General features: G+C 45.0%; 1 protein-coding gene across 1 annotated transcript in view; it reads left to right on the forward strand.

The window, feature by feature from the left end:
• LOC144493945 (dynein axonemal heavy chain 8-like) overlaps positions 1–18,989 on the forward strand; it is a 1,745,965-nt gene that overhangs the window by 1,443,987 nt on the left and 282,989 nt on the right. Inside the window, exons 78-82 of the mRNA XM_078213522.1 lie at positions 886–1,041; positions 9,447–9,629; positions 11,702–11,807; positions 12,786–13,038; positions 17,835–18,025. Coding sequence (XP_078069648.1) covers positions 886–1,041; positions 9,447–9,629; positions 11,702–11,807; positions 12,786–13,038; positions 17,835–18,025 — 889 coding nt within the window. The remainder of the gene's footprint in view (positions 1–885; positions 1,042–9,446; positions 9,630–11,701; positions 11,808–12,785; positions 13,039–17,834; positions 18,026–18,989) is intronic.

Below are 18,989 nucleotides of genomic sequence, written 5' to 3' on the forward strand. Positions count from 1 at the left end.
CCATTCCCAGGCCAGCCTCATTCCCCACCCCCACAGCCCTGACCTCCTCCCCCTGCACACATCGATCGCTGGCCTCCCTCCTTCCCCCACCAATCCTGACTACAGAGTGGAAGCGGACCCCGCCCCATCCTCATCGATCGCCCCTCCCTCCTTCCCCCACCAATCCTGACTACAGAGTGGCAGTGGACCCCCCCATCCTCACCGATCGCACCTCCATAGGCCCCGCCCCCATATGCCCCACCCACTTAGCACTTTCCCATGCCTTAAAGACAGTGCCAAGGTGCCGCTGGGCATTGGTATTTTGCCCCTTGGGCAGTGCCAGGGGAATAGGCTGGCATGGCCAGGGTGCCAATGCCCAGAGGCGATCCCCAACCACCCGATCCTCCAGCAGGTTCGGGCCGCTAGCTCCCCAAAAGTGGGGAGCTACAGTGAACCCCACTGGAGTGAAACAGTCTGGTGAGGATGGGAGAGGCTAGTGAGCCTGGAGACTTCAGTCCCGGGCCTGCTAATTGCATTTAAATTATATTAAAGTTAGAGTTAAAATACCTACCCCACCTCCCCACCAATTTCCAGCGCGGAGCAAACGCTGCCGGAAATCCGGCACTGGGAGAAGCTATCGCGGCAGGAATGCAAGTGCAAACCCTGTGCATCACCCGCCGTGGGATTCTCCCACCCCACTGCGCTAAAAGATTAGCACAGTGGGATGGGAGAATCGCCCCCTAGATTTTTGTTCCTTGATTAAATTTAAATTCGTCCAGCTGCCATGATGGAATTTGAACTCTTGTCTCTGGAGTATTAGTCCAGTATCTGGAGTATTAGTCCAATAACATTATCACTATGTTACTGTCCCCTCAGTGTCCTTCTTTCATTCCTTTTGTTCCAAAGGTAACATCACTTAATCATAAGTATTTCCGGAATCACTTGGAGGATTCGTTGTCACTGGGACGCCCTTTGCTCTTGGAAGATGTGCAGGAAGAGTTGGATCCTGCACTGGATAATGTGTTAGAGAAAAACTTCATCAAATCTGGAACGTCCTTTAAGGTGAGCTAATTTAGTAAAAATGTGTCACAACCATCACAAAGTCCAACTTTTGCTTCACAGTTGTAATTGAACTAAAGTTCTACTGTCAACCATCTGGGTGGCACAGTGACACGATGGTTCGCACAGTGGTTAGCACTGCTGCCTCACAATGCCAGTGACCCCGGTTCAATTCTTGGTTTGGGCCACTGTCTGTGCGGAGTTCGTACATTCGCCCTGTGTTTGCATGGTTTTCCTGCGGGTGCTCTTTCAGTCTGAAAGGTATGCTGGTTAGGTGCGTTGACCATGCCAAGTTCTCCCTCAGTGTACCCAAACATGCGCCGGAGTGTGGTGACTAGGGGATTTTCACAGTAACTTAATTGCAGTATTAATGTAAGCCTACTTGTGACACATAGAACATAGAAAGCCACAGCACAAACAGGCCCTTCGGCCCACAAGTTGCGCTGATCATATCCCTACCTCTAGGCCTAACTATAGCCCTCAATCCCATTAAATCCTATGTACTCATCCAGAAGTCTCTTAAAAGACCCCAACGAGTTTGCCTCCACCACCACCGACGTCAGCCGATTCCACTCACCCACCACCCTCTGAGGGAAAAACTTACCCCTGACATCTCCTCTGTACCTACCCCCCAGCACCTTAAACCTGTGTCCTCTCGTAGCAACCATTTCAGCCCTTGGAAATAGCCTCTGAGAGTCTACCCTATCCAGACCTCTCAACATCTTGTAAACCTCTATCAGGTCACCTCTCATCCTTCGTCTCTCCAGGGAGAAGAGACCAAGCTCCCTCAACCTATCCTCATAAGGCATGCCCCCCAATCCAGGCAACATCCTTGTAAATCTCCTCTGCACCCTTTCAATGGCTTCAACATCTTTCCTGTAATGAGGTGACCAGAACTGCGCGCAGTACTCCAAGTGGGGTCTAACCAGGGTCCTATAAAGCTGCAGCATTATCTCCCGACTCCTAAACTCAATCCCTCGATTAATGAAGGCTAGTACGCCGTACGCCTTCTTGACCGCATCCTCCACCTGCGAGGCCGATTTAAGAGTCCTATGGACCTGGACCCCAAGGTCCTTCTGATCCTCTACATTGCTAAGAATGGTACCCTTCATATTATACTGCTGCTTCATCCCATTGGATCTGCCAAAATGGATCACCACACACTTATCCGGGTTGAAGTCCATCTGCCACTTCTCCGCCCAGTCTTGCATTCTATCTATGTCTCGCTGCAACTTCTGACATCCCTCCAAACTATCCACAACACCACCTACCTTGGTGTCGTCAGCAAACTTACCAACCCATCCCTCCACTTCCTCATCCAGGTCATTTATGAAAATGACAAACAGCAAGGGTCCCAGAACAGATCCCTGGGGCACTCCACTGGTCACTGACCTCCATGCAGAGAAAGACCCCTCCACAGCCACTCTCTGCCTTCTGCAGGCAAGCCAGTTCTGGATCCACAAGGCAACAGCCCCTTGGATCCCATGCCCTCTCACTTTCTCAAGAAGTCTTGCATGGGGGACCTTATCGAACGCCTTGCTGAAGTCCATATAGACCACATCCACCGCTCTTCCTTCGTCAATGTGTTTGGTCACATTTTCAAAGAACTCAACCAGGCTCGTAAGGCACGACCTGCCCTTGACAAAGCCGTGCTGACTACTTTTGATCATACTAAACTTCTCTAGATGATCATAAATCCTGTCTCTCAGGATCCTCTCCATCAACTTACCAACCACTGAGGTTAGACTCACCGGTCGGTAATTTCCCGGGCTGTCCCTGTTCCCTTTCTTGAATATAGGGACCACATCTGCAATCCTCCAATCCTCCGGAACCTCTCCCGTCTCCATCGACGATGCAAAGATCATCGCCAAAGGCTCCGCAATCTCCTCCCTCGCCTCCCACAGTAACCTGGGGTACATCCCATCCGGTCCCGGCGACTTACCAACCTTGATGCCATTCAATAGTTCCAACACATCCTCTTTCTTTATGTCCACATGCTCGATCCTTTCTGTCCACCGCAAACCAGCAGTACAACCACCCAGATCCCTTTCCACCGTGAATACCGAGGTAAAGTATTCATTAAGCACCTCCGCCATTTCTAACGGTTCCGCACAAACTTTTCCCCCTTCACCTTTTAAGGGTCCTATGCCTTCACATCTCATCCTTTTACTCTTGACATATTTGTAGAAAGCCTTGGGATTCTCCTTAATCTTACCCGCCAAGGTCTTCTCATGACACCAAAAAAAATAAACAAAAGCCATAAGATACACAATTATTCCCAAATGCTATATGCAGGGTAGGTCTTATGAGGAAAGGTTGAGGGAGCTAGGGCTGTTCTCTCTGGAGCGGAGGAGGCTGAGGGGAGACTTAATAGAGGTTTATAAAATGATGAAGGGGATAGATAGAGTGAACGTTCAAAGACTATTTCCTCGGGTGGATGGAGCTATTACAAGGGGGCATAACTATAGGGTTCGTGGTGGGAGATACAGGAAGGATATCAGAGGTAGGTTCTTTACGCAGAGAGTGGTTGGGGTGTGGAATGGACTGCCTGCAGTGATAGTGGAGTCAGACACTTTAGGAACATTTAAGCGGTTATTGGATAGGCACATGGAGCACACCAGGATGATAGGGAGTGGGATAGCTTGACCTTGGTTTCAGATAAAGCTCGGCACAACATCGTGGGCCGAAGGGCCTGTTCTGTGCTGTACTGTTCTATGTTCTATGTTCTATGCACGAGACATTTACATGTGATATTATTTAATTTTAAGTCTCTTCCAAAAGGTTTAATTCAAAGGGGTAAATCATTGCAGGATAACTCAAAACCATGGTGTGCTCTTCCTGCTCTATGTGGGAAGCTAAAACTTTTCCAGTGCCTGGGGCCAGCATGTGTGCAGGAAGTGTCTCCAGCTGCAGCTCCTGGAAGTCCAAGTTTTGGCGGTGGAATGGTGACTGGGTTCATTGTGGAGAATCCGCAAGGCAGAGATTAGCGTGCATAGCACATATAGAGAGGTAGTCACACGGAAGGCTAAGAACCCACAGGCAGGAAAGGAATGGGTGACCACCAGGCAGAGCAAGAGGACTAGGTAGACAGTGCAGGAAACTCCTGTGGCTATCCCCCTGCAAAATGGATATACCACTCTGGGACCCATTGGGGGAAAGAACCAACACCTAAATTCAATGCAACAAAGTTGGCTCTGCTGCACTGGGGAGGAGTAAAAAAGTGTGGGAATACGATAGTTATAGGGGATTAATTTATAAGAAGAATAGATAGGTGTTTCTGTGGCCACAAACAATACTCCATGATGATATGTTGCCTCTGTCAGACGTGAATTCCAGATCCCAAGCACTCACTGTGTGAAAAAGTCATGTCACCATTGCTTCTTTTCAACAAACAGAAACCTGTCCACTTGGTAATTGTACAGGTGGTTTGCAGCCACAGCAGTCTTCCTTTATATGTTTGCAAGGTTTCCTGGCAGCAGACGTGACAACTTCATACTAAGAAGTTCCCAACTCCCTTAGCTATGTCAGCCATCAATGCAGGTCAGTGGCTGGCTCGAAGGTGAACCCATAAATGCTTGAGGTGAGGCGGTACACTTCACATTCCTATGAAGTACCCTCCGTGTTGCCTCAGAGGAGGTGGAGGCAGGCTGCTCACTTCTGTCTAAATGGCAATAAGGAGCATTGTGGCCAGCCTCAGTCTGCAGGTACCCGTTACGGACCTCCTCCGGACTGTGACCGCTGCATCTCTGCATGGGCAGCCATGGTCAGTGGCACATGTGGAGCTGACAAGAGCCTGGTGGAATGCCTGGGAAGGTGAGGGTGTTGGGGAACTCTCAGTACCTTTCCCTACTCAGTGACCTGCACAGCCCTGGGTTGGCCTTCAGGTGAGGTTGATGGGACTGGTTGTTGGTACACAGCAGTTGTCGAACCCAGCAACTGCTGGGCCAATAGTATAACAGTCCTGTTAAAGGTATGCAGCTCCTCATGTATTCCATTGATATCAGTAACAATACTCTGAGCAGACTGATCCAAACTACTGAAGGAGGTTTGCATGCTTCCCTGACTGAGATACTGCTTTTGCATCCACTTTGTGTCTCTCTATGAGATTGCCCAATCTCTTATGGTCAGAAATCATGTGATTGGGACAATGTGGAGCTCATGACGATGAGGGACTCCTCCAGACATAATTCTAGACACTGCCTCAAGGAACTCTGCCAAACTGGACAATCAAGCTGTCAGAACTTAAATTGCAATAGGCAATGAAGGGCTTCATAGTTTAAACACATCTGGACTATCAGAAGAATAGCAAAAGGATCCTACTAAGATATGGTCCACTTTAGAAGACCCACAACACCTATTAAAGCTTATCAAAAAGATCCTCTTGAAAAGCAAAGACAAAATGTCTTGAAGTTCTCGGAAGTAAAATAGGATATTTGCAGGACAGTAAAGTCTACAAGCTCTGTATGTAGCTTTAACTACTGCCACAGTAGTTAGGTTAGCCAAACCTAGCAAACTGTGTTTAGGATTGGTCTTCTGTATGAACCTTGCAGTTGTCAGGCATATCACAACATATACGAGGCACGAGCCATGTACAAGCACTGTGTAAAAATGTCAGTGTGAAAAACCTAATGCAGCAAAGGTGGCTAAAGCTTGTGACAAATGTAGATGGGTAACGTGTAGCTGGGACAAATGAAGTCAGCAAAGGTAACCTGGAAGATGTTTTGCTGCCATTGTGTGGGATATTGGTGGGACCACATCTGGAGTACTATGTACAGTGGTGGTCTCCTTATTTAAGAAAAGACAGCAATGCATTAGATTTAGAACATAGAACAGTACAGCACAGAACAGGCCCTTCGGCCCACGATGTTGTGCCGAGCTTTATCTGAAACCAAGATCAAGCTATCCCACTCCCTATCATCCTGGTGTGCTCCATGTGCCTATCCAATAACCGCTTAAATGTTCCTAAAGTGTCTGACTCCACTATCACTGCAGGCAGTCCATTCCACACCCCAACCACTCTCTGCGTAAAGAACCTACCTCTGATATCCTTCCTATATCTCCCACCACGAACCCTATAGTTATGCCCCCTTGTAATAGCTCCATCCATCCGAGGAAATAGTCTTTGAACGTTCACTCTATCTATCCCCTTCATCATTTTATAAACCTCTATTAAGTCTCCCCTCAGCCTCCTCCGCTCCAGAGAGAACAGCCCTAGCTCCCTCAACCTTTCCTCATAAAACCTACCCTCCAAACCAGGCAGCATCTTGGTAAATCTCCTCTGCACTCTTTCCAGCGCTTCCACATCCTTCTTATAGTGAGGTGACCAGAACTGCACACAATATTCCAAATGTGGTCTCACCAAGGTCCTGTACAGTTGCAGCATAACCCCACGGCTCTTAAACTCCAACCCCCTGTTAATAAAAGCTAACACACTATAGGCCTTCTTCACAGCTCTATCCACTTGAGTGGCAACCTTTAGAGATCTGTGGATATGAACCCCAAGATCTCTCTGTTCCTCCACAGTCTTCAGAACCCTACCTTTGACCCTGTAATCCACATTTAAATGAGTCCTACCAAAATGAATCACCTCACATTTATCAGGGTTAAACTCCATTTGGCATTTTTCAGCCCAACTTTGCATCCTATCTATGTCTCTTTGCAGCCTACAACAGCCCTCCACCTCATCCACTACTCCACCAATCTTGGTGTCATCAGCAAATTTACTGATCCACCCTTCAGCCCCCTCCTCTAAGTCATTAATAAAAATCACAAAGAGCAGAGGACCAAGCACTGATCCCTGTGGCACTCCGCTAGCAACCTGCCTCCAATCCAAAAATTTTCCATCCGCCACCACCCTCTGTCTTCGATCAGACAGCCAGTTACCTATCCAATCGGCCAACTTTCCCTCTATCCCACACCTCCTCTCTTTCATCATAAGCCGACCATGGGGGACCTTATCAAACGCCTTACTAAAATCCATGTATATGACATCAACTGCCCTACCTTCATCAACACACTTAGTTACCTCCTCAAAAAACTCTATCAAATTTGTGAGGCACGACTTGCCCTTCACGAATCCGTGCTGACTATCCCGGATTAATCCGCATCTTTCTAAATGGTCGTAAATCCCATCTCTAAGGACCTTTTCCATCAATTTACCAACCACCGAAGTAAGACTAACCGGTCTATAATTACCAGGGTCATTTCTATTCCCTTTCTTCAACAGAGGAACAACATTCGCCATTCTCCAGTCCTCTGGCACCATCCCCGTGGACAGCGAGGACCCAAAGATCAAAGCCAAAGGCTCTGCAATCTCATCCCTTGCCTCCCAAAGAATCCTAGGATACATTTCATCAGGCCCAGGGGACTTATCGACCTTCAGTTTATTCAAAACTGCCAGGACATCCTCCCTCCGAACATCTATTTCCTCCAGCCTATTAGCCTGTAACACCTTCAAAGTGAACTTAGTTCAGGGAAGGTTCACTCGACTGATTCCTGAAATGAGGGGATTATCCTATGAACATAAGAACTAGAACCAGAGATCGGTCATTCAAACCTGCTCCGCCAAATAATACGATCATGGCTGATCTCATTTCGGCCTCAACTTCACCTTCCTGTCCACTCCCCTTAACCCTTCATCCCTCTGCTAATTAAAAACCTCTCTATCTTCTCCTTAAATTTGTCTAGTGTTCCAGTGTTCACTGCACTCTGGGGTAGAGAATTCCACAGATTCACCACCCGTTGAGTGAAGTAATTCCTCCTCACTTCTGTTTGAAATCTGTCACTCCTTAGCCTAAAACTATGGCCTGTTGTTCCAGAAAGTCCAACAAAGGGAAACATCCTCTCTACATCTACCCTGTCAATCCCTTTAGCATCTTATATACTTCAATTAGATGGTAGTGGATGTGGGTTTGGAATGTGCTGCCGAAGGAACCTTAGTGAGTTCCTACAGTGTATCTTGTAGATGGTAATCACTGCACCGCTATTTGTTGGTGGTGGAGAGGTTGAATTTTTCTGGAAGGGGTAGCAATCAAGCTTGGTCCTGGTTGGTGTTGAGCTTCCTGGGTGTTGCTGGAGTTGCACTCATGCGGGCAAGTGGAGACTATTCCATTATACTCCTGACTTGTGTCTTGTCGATGGTGGACAGGCTTTGGGGAGTCAGGAGGTGAGTTACTCACCACAGGATTCCTAGCTCTGACGTGCTCTTATAGCCACAATATTTATATGGCTAGTCCAGTTCAGTTTCTGGTCAATGCTAACCAAAAGGATGTTAATAGTGGAGTATTAATGCCATTTAATATCAAGGGACGATGGTTAGAGATCCTCTCATTCCTGGCACTCGTGTGGCGCAAATGTTACTTGTCACTTGTCAGCTGGATATTATCCAGGTCTTGCTACATTTGGATATGGACTGCTTCAGTGTCTGAGCAGTCACGAATGATACTGAACATTGTGCAGTCATCAGTGAAGATCCTCACTTCTGGCCTTATGATGGAGGGAAGGTCATTGATGAAGCAGCTGAAGATGGTTGGGCCGAGGACACTACCCTGAGGGACTCCTGCAAGATGTCCTGGAGCTGAGATGATGGATCTCCAATCACCACAACCATCTTCATTTGTGCAAGGTATGATTCCAACCAGTGGAGAGTTTGCCCCCTGATTCCTATTGACTCTAGATTTGCCAGGGCTCCTCGATGCCACATTTGGTCAAATGCTGCCTTAATGTCAAGGGTAGTCACTTTCACCTCACCTCTGGCATTCAGCTCTGTCCATGTTTGAGTCAAGGCTGTCAGGAACTGAGTCACACCCAGACAGTGTGTCAGTGAGCAGGTTAATGCTGAGTAAGTGCCACTTGATAGCGCTGTCAATAACTTCTGGCTGAAGGGGTTTGCAAATGCTACATTGTTGTTTTTATGATTGATGTGCTGGCCTCCCCATCATCGAGGATGGTGATTTTTGTGGAACCTCTTCCTTTAGTTAGTTGTTTTAATTGTCCAACACCATTCATCGACTGCAGAGCTTTGATCTGACTCATGTGTTGTGGGGTCACTGAGCTCTGACTGTCTGTCGCATGCAGTTTCTGCTGTTTAGCATGGATGTGGTGCTGTGCTGTAGTTTCACCAAGTTGGCATATCATCTTTAAGTATCCTGGTCCTGCCCCTGGCATGTTCGCCTACACTCTCATTGGAATTACCCAGGAGCTTGGGGAGCCTAAAGTTCTCCGTGGCAACTCTTCAGCCAAACAGAGCCAACTTGTCAACCAATCAGCACCCTTTCTCCTTTTGTACAAATTCTTATAATTGTTTGTAATTTGATATTCTGGTGTTTGCCCTGTTGAGTGCAAGGTGCAAAATTTCAGCAACATGTCTCTTTCTCAAACATAAATATTTTTATTGATTGTTTTTGCAGGTGAAAGTGGGAGATAAAGAAACTGATGTAATGGCTGGATTCATGTTCTACATTACTACAAAACTCCCTAACCCTGCCTACACTCCAGAAATCAGTGCCAAGACATCAATCATTGACTTCACTGTAACCATTAAGGGTCTTGAGAATCAGCTGCTTGGTCGAGTGATTCTTACTGAGAAGCAGGTAAAATCAGAATTCTTACTGAGAAGCAGGTAAAATTGGGATTCTTACTGAGAAACAGGTAAAATCGGGATATTTGAGTCACAGGCACAAAGCATGCATGGGTAACTAATGCGCTCTGGGATTATGGACTGTCATGTAATACTTGGAGCTCAACATTTTTGAGTTGTCAGTGCTATTTGCAACATTCTAAATGAAGGTACATCATAAATTGTCTCCGAGATATAACAATGGCAAGTTAACATAGCAATCCTCAGGTAAGAGAAGTAATTAAAATACAGAACTTCAAGACAGATGCAAAATACTCAGAGTGCCTCAGCCATGCCCTCTGCCTCCACAAAAAGAAATTATTTTTTTCCCTAATTGGTCAACCCTTAGTTTGCTTGCTCTTTATACTTTTACAATAAGCTTTTGCATCCTTTTCTGTTACCCACTAATCTATTTATGAGCATTTAGAGAGGTTTAGTATGCTCAAGAATACTCAGCATGGCTTTGTCAAAGGCAGATCGTGCCTTACGAGCCTGGTGGAGTTCTTCGAAAATGTGACTAAACACATTGACGAAGGGAAAGCGGTAGATGTGGTTTATGTGGATTATAGCAAGGCATTCGATAAGGTCCCCCATGCAAGGCTTCTAGAAAAAGTGAGAGGGCATGGGATCCAAGGGGCTGCTGCCCTGTGGATCCAGAACTGGCTTGCCCAAAGGAGGCAGACAGTGGGTATAGATGGGTCTTTTTCTAAATGGAGGTCGGTCACCAGTGGTGTGCCCCAGTGATCTGTTCTGGGACTCTTGCTGTTTGTCATTTTCATAAATGACCTGGATGAGGAAGTGGAGGGATGGGTTGTTAAGTTTGCCGACGACACGAAGGTTGGTGGGGTTGTGGATAGCCTGGAGGGATGTCAGAAGTTACAGAGGGATATAGATAGGATGCAAGACTAGGCGGAGAAGTGGCAGATGGACTTCAACCCAGATAAATGCGTAGTGGTCCATTTTGGCAGGTCAAATGGGATGAAGGAGTACAATATAAAGGGAAAGACTCTTAGTACTGTCGAGGATCAGAAGGACCTTGGGGTCCGGGTCCATAGGACTCTAAAATCGGCCCCTCAGGTGGAGGAGGTGGTTAAGAAGGCGTATGGTGTGCTGGCCTTTATCAATCGAGGGCTTGAGTTTAGGAGTCCGGGGATAATGATGCAGCTATATAAGACCCTCATCAGACCCCACTTGGAGTACTGTGCTCAGTTCTGGTCGCCTCATTACAGGAAGGATGTGGAAAAGATTGAAAGGGTGCAGAGGAGATTTACAAGGATGTTGCCTGGATTGAGTGGCATGCCTTATGAGGATAGGCTGAGGGAGCTCAGTCTTTTCTCCTTGGAGAGACGTAGGATGAGAGGAGACCTAATAGAGGTATATAAGATGTTGAGAGGCATAGATTGGGTGGACTCTCAGAGGCTTTTTCCCAGGGTGGAAATGGCTGCTACGAGAGGACACAGGTTAAGGTGCTGGGGGGTAGTTAGAGGGGAGATGTTAGGGGTAAGTTTTTCACACAGAGGGTGGTGGGCGAGTGGAATCGGCTGCCGTCAGTGGTGGTGGAGGCAAACTCAATAGGGTCTTTTAAGAGACTCCTGGATGAGTACATGGGACTTAATAGGATGGAGGGTTATAGGTAGGCCTAAAAGATAGGGATATGTTCGGCACAACTTGTGGGGCCGAAGGGCCTGTTTTGTGCTGTAGTTTTTCTATGTTTCTATTTCATACATTCTGTCATTCTCGGTCAGAGTCGGTGCAGACTTGATGGGCCAAATGGCTTCCTCTGCATTGTAGGACTTCAGTGATTCTATTTGCCCCTCGTCTTTTCTTCAATTTTCCTCTGTAATTTTTCTATGGTAGAAATGATGAATATACAGAGTTTTCAAGACACGCACTTAAATTGTCCAAGGATATTGCTTCACAAAAATCCCCTCTCTTGACCTACCATCCTACATTTGTTTGGCATTGTACTTTGAAGTCATACTTTACTTTTTCTCCTCATTGACTCAGAGCAATTGTTTTAATTATTTCCCATCTATGACCATTTAGGAGCTGGAAGCAGAGCGTGTGCAGCTGATAGAGGAAGTCACTGCCAATAAACGCAAGATGAAGGAGTTGGAGAATAACCTTCTATTCAAGCTCAGCACTACCAAAGGTAAAAAGCTCACATTGCACGTATTCATCCCTTATGCTGCTACAATCCCTGCAGCTAATAATTAAAAATAGTCCAACACAATACAAAGCAAAATCTGCAGATACTGGAAATCTGAAAACTAAAAACATGCAAGGAGGAGATACTCAACAGGTCTGTGGAGACAGAAACAGGGCTTCCCGACTGCAACATGAACAAGGAAAGGACCTTTCTTCCAAACCGAAGAAAGACAGAAATGGAATTGTTTTTTAGTGGACTAGGGTATGGGGAAGGAGAGGATGATGGGTTGGAAGTTAGGAGAGATTAACTAACAAAAGATTTCACGGTACAAAAGGCAATGGTTATGGTAAAGAATCAGAGTATGTATAACAAGCAGAATAATGAATAGCTGTGTCCCAAAGCAAAGAAGGAGAAACAAAGTTTGAGACCAAAAAAAAGAAGCAAAATGTGGAGACAGATTTTATAGTCTGAAATTGTTGAACTAATGAAGAGAATGGGCAGGATTTACCGAGCAACCAACTGCATGTTTTGTGGACAACGTGTCGTTGGCCAGTGGTGGGGTATTCTGGTTCCGTCATTGTAAATGGGGTTTCCCATTGAATGCACCCCTCGAGGCCAGGAAACCCTGCCGACAGAGGGTATGCTGTCAGCAGGACCAAAAGATCCTGCCAGCATGAACAGCCAGAAAGCTCTGGCCAATAATAGCCATTCATTTCAATATGACGATCCATACCTGCCTCTGTCTGGTACCTGCAAAGGACATTCTGTCTTTTTATTATTATCCTGAAGAGACTATTAAACTGAGATTTGTAAATCTTCTCAGAAGGGAAAAAAAAAGGCTTGTGCAGAGCATAAACACTGGCAAGGTTCTGTTGAGCCAAGTGGCAGCTATTTCTGAGCTGTATATACCATGGACTTTGTGAATTCAGCCCAGAATCATGAGGAATGAGGTCTTGATCAGCTCAATGGGCTTCTTTTCAGGTTCACTGGTGGATGATGAGTCTTTGATTGGAGTTCTTCAGATAACAAAGACAACAGCAACTGAAGTTAGTGAGAAGTTGCATGTAGCAGCAGAGACAGAAGTCAAGATTAACACGGCACAGGAGGAATACCGACCAGCAGCCACTCGTGGCAGTATCCTGTATTTCCTCATCACTGAAATGAGCATGGTTAACATCATGTACCAGACATCACTTGCACAATTTTTGAAATTATTCGACTTCTCTATGGCCAGGTATGCTTCTCAATAGTGTTAGATGAAATATTGCTGTTAAATGTAAAGCAAAGGTTTACGGGAAGTAATCAAATCAAATCATAATAGACATGTGCGGATATGAGACTGGCGCCATCAATGAATCTCAAAAAATGCTGGGAACCTGTCAGATAAATACAAAGATTAGAAACACACAGAGGAAATGGGCATTTTGAGGTTGTGAGTTACCAGATATGTATTTGGGAAACCAGACGAGAGAAACACAGGGGCAGGAGTAGACCAATCAGTCAGTCAAGCCTGCTCCGCCATTCAACACCATCCTGGATGATCATCCACTTCAATGCCTTTTTCCCGTACTGTTCTCATGTCCATTTATGTCGTTGGTATTTAGACATCTGTCAGTCTCTACCTTAAACATACTCAATGGCTGAGCTTCCATAGTCCTCTGAGGTAAAGAATTCTAAAGATTCACAACTCTCTCAGTAAAAATATTTTTCCTCATCTCGGTCCTAAGTTGCTTTCCCTTATTTTGAAATTGTGCCCCCGATTTCTAGACTCCCCAGCCAAGGGAAACATCTTACCTGTATCTACCCTGTCTATGCCATTCACTACAGTGGGACCAGAGAATCGGCTGTGGGTGAGGTCAGAGAATTTGGCCCATTGTGAATAGCTGGGGTCCAAATACTGATCCTTGTGGTACCACACTAGGCACAGCCTGTCAACACGAGAACAATCCATTTATCCCTATTCTGTTTTCTGCCTGTTAGCCAATTCTTAACCCATTGTCTCCTATCCCATGTGTCTCATTTTGTTCATCAACCTCCGATTGGGAAATCCTTCTAAAAAACCAAGTGTACTATGTCCACCTTTATCAATTCTGTGAGTAACATTCCCATTCATAAATCTATGCCGACTATGCCCAATCAGGTTGTTATCACATCATTTAGAATAGATTCTAGCATTTTCCTGACTGCTGATGTATGCCTAACAGGTCTGTTGTTACCCGTTTGCTACCTTCCGATCTGAAAGAACCTTCCTAGAGTCGGTTGGATTTTGGAAGATGATCACCAATGCATCCGTTATCTCTTTAGCAACCTCTTGCAACATTCTGGAATGCAGAATATCGGGTCCTGTGAACTTAAACCTGCAGTCCCATTAATTCCTCTAATAACCTTCTTATTAATACTAATTTCAGTGAATTCATCATTCTCCCTAGTCCCTTTTGATCTTGAATTCTTGTTTCTTCCTCAGTGAAGACAAGCACAAAGTAATCATTTAGCTTTTCTGCCATTTCTCTTTTCCCCATTATGAATTCTCCTGACTCTGCCTATAATAGACCCACAAATCATAGAATCATACAACGCAGCTTCATACCTAAGGAATGATGTGCTGGCCTTGGAGGGGGTCCAGAGGTGGTTCACAAGAATGATCCCAGGAATGAAGGGTTTACATAGAAACATCGAAGATAGGAGCAGGAGGAGGCCACTTGGCCCTTCGAGCCATCCAACTCAATAGCCTAATCCTGCTTTTTCCACATAACCTTTGATCCCATTCGCCCCAAGTGCTATATCCAGCCGCCTCTTGAATACATTCAATGTTTTGGCATCAACTACTTCCCATGGTATTTTCTGTCATATGAGGAGTGGTTGAGGAGCCTGGGGTCTATACTCGATGGAGTTTAGAAGGATGAGGGGGAAATCTAATTGAAACTTATGGAATATTGGGAGGTCTAGATAGCGTGGATGTGGAGTGGATGTTTCCACTAGTGGGAGAGACTAGAACTCGAAGGCACAACCTCAGAGCGAAGGGACGCTCCTTTAAAACTGAGATGAATTTCTTCAGCAAAAGGGTGGTGAATCTGTGAGACTCATTGCCACAGAGAGAGCTATGGAGGCCAGGCCACTGACAGTCTTTAAGACAGAGATAGATAGGTTCTTGAATAATAAGGGGATCACGGGTTACGAGGAGGAGGCAGGAGAATGGGGATGTAAATCATGATGTGGAGATGATGTGGAGATTGATCATCCGTTGTCGTTGAATGAACACTGCTCGACAATCACCAGGCAAGAGTGTTCTCTTCCTGTTGCGGAACATTTCAGCAGTCACGGGCATTCGGTCTCTGATCTTCGGGTAAGCGCTCTCCAAGGCGGCCTTCACGACACACGACAGCGCAAAATCGCTGAGCAGAGACTGATAGCCAAGTTCCGCACACATGAGGACGGCCTCAACCGGGATCTTGGGTTCATGTCACACTATCTGTAACCCCCACGACTTGCCTGGGCTTGCAAAATCTCATTAACTGTCCTGTCTGGAGACAATACACATCTCTTTAACCTGTGCTTAACGCTTTCTCCACTCACATTGTCTGTACCTTTAAGACTTGATTACCTGTAAAGACTCGCATTCCAACCATTATTTTGTAAATTGAACGGCGGAGCAGACTTGATGGGCTGAATGGCCTAATTCTGCTCCTATATCTTATGATCTTATGGACCACCTTGGGGCACCTCAATGGCCTCTGGTTCCACTGGTGAGGCCATCACGTCTGGTCCCTGTTGCAGGGGGCCATGCATGATCCTCACCTGGAAGGACGATCACAAGCGAGGCCGTTAAGGCAAGTCAGCCCGGAGATTGGGCTCACTAATCATCTTTAAATTAAGATTTAAATATTAAAATCAGCCTAGCGCCCTTCCCCGACACGAGACTGATTATGCCAGAAATTCAGGGCCGGTATCATCGCGAGAGGCGAGAAATCGGGCGCAAACCCCGTTTTCACCTCGCTCGCGATCTTACCGGCTCACCACGCCGATCAGCCAGTGTGACAAGCTGGTAAGATCGCCCCTGATGTATTTACTGTGTATTTCTAAACAATGTCTGACAATTGTGCATTGTATTATTATACGTCTCCCTTTCTGAGGAAGGATGTTCTTGTTCTCGAGAGAGTGCAGCGAAGGTTTACTCGGCTGATTCCAGTGATGGTGGGACTGATGTATGAGGAGAGATTGACTAGGTTAGGATTGTTTTCGCTGGAGTTCAGATGAATGACGGGGGGGATCTCATAGAGATTTATAAAATTCTACCAGGACTAGACGGGGTAGATGCAGGAAGGATATTCCTGATGGTGGGGTTGTCTAGGACCAGGGGCCACAGTCTGAGGACAGAGGTGTGGAGACATTTCTTCACCAAAAGAGTGGTAAGTCTGTGGAATTCATTAACACAGGAAGTAGTTAATGCCAAAACATTGAATGTATTCAAGAGGCAGCTGTATATAGCTCTTGGGGCGAATGGGATCAAAGGTTATGGGGAGAAAGCAGGATTAAGCTATTAAGTTGGACAATCAGCCATGATCGAAATGAATGGCAGAGCAGGCTCGAAAGGCCAAATGGCCTCCTCCTGCTCCTATCTTCTATGTTTCTATGTTTTCCCTACAGTATATTAGCACCCCCAGGGAGATAACACTTTGCCTAAAACACCGAATGACTATTAATAATTATGAATGCTGTTCCACCTAATCGTTTGCCCATTTTGTTTGTGCCCCTGTTTGATGTAGCACCTCTCGATGTTACCTGTTCCTCCAATTGAACTGGCTGGATTTGCAGATTTTAATGTCTATTAGCAGTATCTAGACTTATCTAATTGATTAGTTTATGCACAGGTTATCAGAAAAAAAGATTGCAATTGGGTCAGTAAGTACAAAATTACATCGTAAGGTATGTGATGCTTTATAATTCATCACTTCCACCACAAATGGCATCGACTACCAGTCCTCTGACATTATTGTTTCTTTAACTACAGATGTTCTCTTCAGGTAAAGTTGTTTTGCTGCTTTGGTCACACAGTTTGGGTGGACATTAAAATGTAAATGTTTTGAACAGCTGTTATTATAATGTAGCAATAAGCAATATACTGAGGTTGCTGGGAATCTTAAATTCAAATGAAAAATGATGGAAATGCTCAGCAGACCAGGCAACATCTGTGAAATGTAGTTTTAGCATTTAAGTTCAATAACATATTGTCAGAACAGTGTTGAAAGGTTATTGACCTGAAATATTTACTCTATATTTGGTTAGACTTCTTTTCAAATACAGTCCACAATTGTGGCCTCCACACTTCAAGATGGATATAGAGGAACTAAAGGCACAAACAAGATTCATAAGGATAATGTCATAACTGAGAGGTTTAAACTTGTCTCTCATTCAAACAGATAGCTGATAGGTCTTGAAAATTCTAAACATTTTAGCAGGGTAAATTTCTGAAGAACACAAAATTATGTCATTTCATGACATAGACATGAAAACAATAGGAAGGTTCAGGAGAAATTTCTGCTTAGAATTGAGGAGGTGGTTAAAATAATGTTGAGGGAAATAAGGGGTAACTGCAAACATATATTAAGTTAATTTATTAGTGTCACAAGTAGGCTTACATTAACACTGCAATGAAGTTACTGTGAAAATCCCCTAGTCGCCACACTCCAGCACCTGTTTGGGCACACTGAGGGAGAATTTAGAATGGCCAATGCACCCAACCAGCACATATTTCAGACTGAAGGAGAAAGGAATTAACAGTCATGCCAATAGGGTTGGAATTGGGTGGGTGAAGGATTATGTGGAGCCTGAGCATAGATCAGTTGGGCTGATTGCTTTGTTTCTGTAAGTCTAGATAACTCTACATAGACCTTTTTCTAAATAAGTGGAAGGTTTCAACACAAAGCTCACCTTTCTGTTCTGCAAATGAAGAACTGCTTGTGATACATTTTTATTGAAACTAATTCTGAGTTTGGCCATCACACTAGTTTTCTGATTTTCTTTTCCATGTAGATCTAAGAAGTCGCCTGTTGCTGCCAAACGAATCAGAAACATTATTGACTATCTGACCTATGAAGTGTTTAAATATTCAGTGCGTGGTCTTTATGAAACTCACAAGTTCCTTTTCACTTTGCTGCTGCCTCTGAAGATAAACCTTGAGCGAGGATTCATCAAGCATAATGAATTTCAGACCCTGATAAAAGGTATCACACTTGGTCCAGAAGAATCTCAGCTGAAAGTAGAAAATTAAGTAATGAAGCTATCCTTTTCTATGTGCTTGAACTGGGTGTCCAGATTATAGAATTTGTTTGAGTTTTTTTTAAACAGCGTAATGTCTTGATGACCCACTCCATTCCTGGAAGTGCAACAAAGAAGGAATTCTGGGTACTGGCCTCGTTGCAAATCCCAACTAATTTCAATACTATTCAGCAGTTAGTCAGTAACAAGTTCTGCCTGTGGTTGCTCAGTGCTGCCAAGGGGATTGAACAAAACATCTGGGAGGATTTAAAGGCTGACAGCAACTTCAAATAATCATCAAAAGTGAAAGGAATGAAGAGAAAAGAGGGCTAAGGCATTGGACCATGAGTCAATGAAAAGCACAGTTTTTTTTATCCTCACACGCGCTCAGAAGGAATTATCTGTCTCTGATGCGTTGTGCCATGCTGAAGGAGATGGCAGTAGCTGTGAATGTTATTTTTCTGACTTTACTAATGGTCTGGCAATATATTCCCCAATCTACGAGAATAATTGTAATGCATTTAGTGTCTTCTACCATGAAGACAGATAAAAACATTTGTTCAAAGTCTCTGCTGCCATTTTTTTGTTTCTGATTAATTCCTCAGACTCATCCTCCTGATCTGCTCTATTTCCTTTTATACACTTGTAGGAGCTCTGACCATTTGGGGTTTTTTTTTATTTCTTGCTCTTTTACACGCACAATCAATTTCTCCCTCTATTTTTAAGTGATCATTTGCTGGTTTCTATCATTTTTCTAGCCTACTGCTAATCTTCATGTCATTGTATGCCTTTGTCGCCTCCCTTTGTTCGCCACAGACACATGTTTCATCCATCTTACAGAATCTTACAGTAGCCCAATCCATCACGCAAACCAGCCTCCCATCCATTGACTCTGTCTACATTTCCCGCTGCCTCGGCAAAGCAGCCAGC

Source organism: Mustelus asterias, chromosome 5, assembly GCF_964213995.1.
Source record: "Mustelus asterias chromosome 5, sMusAst1.hap1.1, whole genome shotgun sequence".
Classification (NCBI taxonomy): Eukaryota; Metazoa; Chordata; class Chondrichthyes; order Carcharhiniformes; family Triakidae; genus Mustelus; species Mustelus asterias.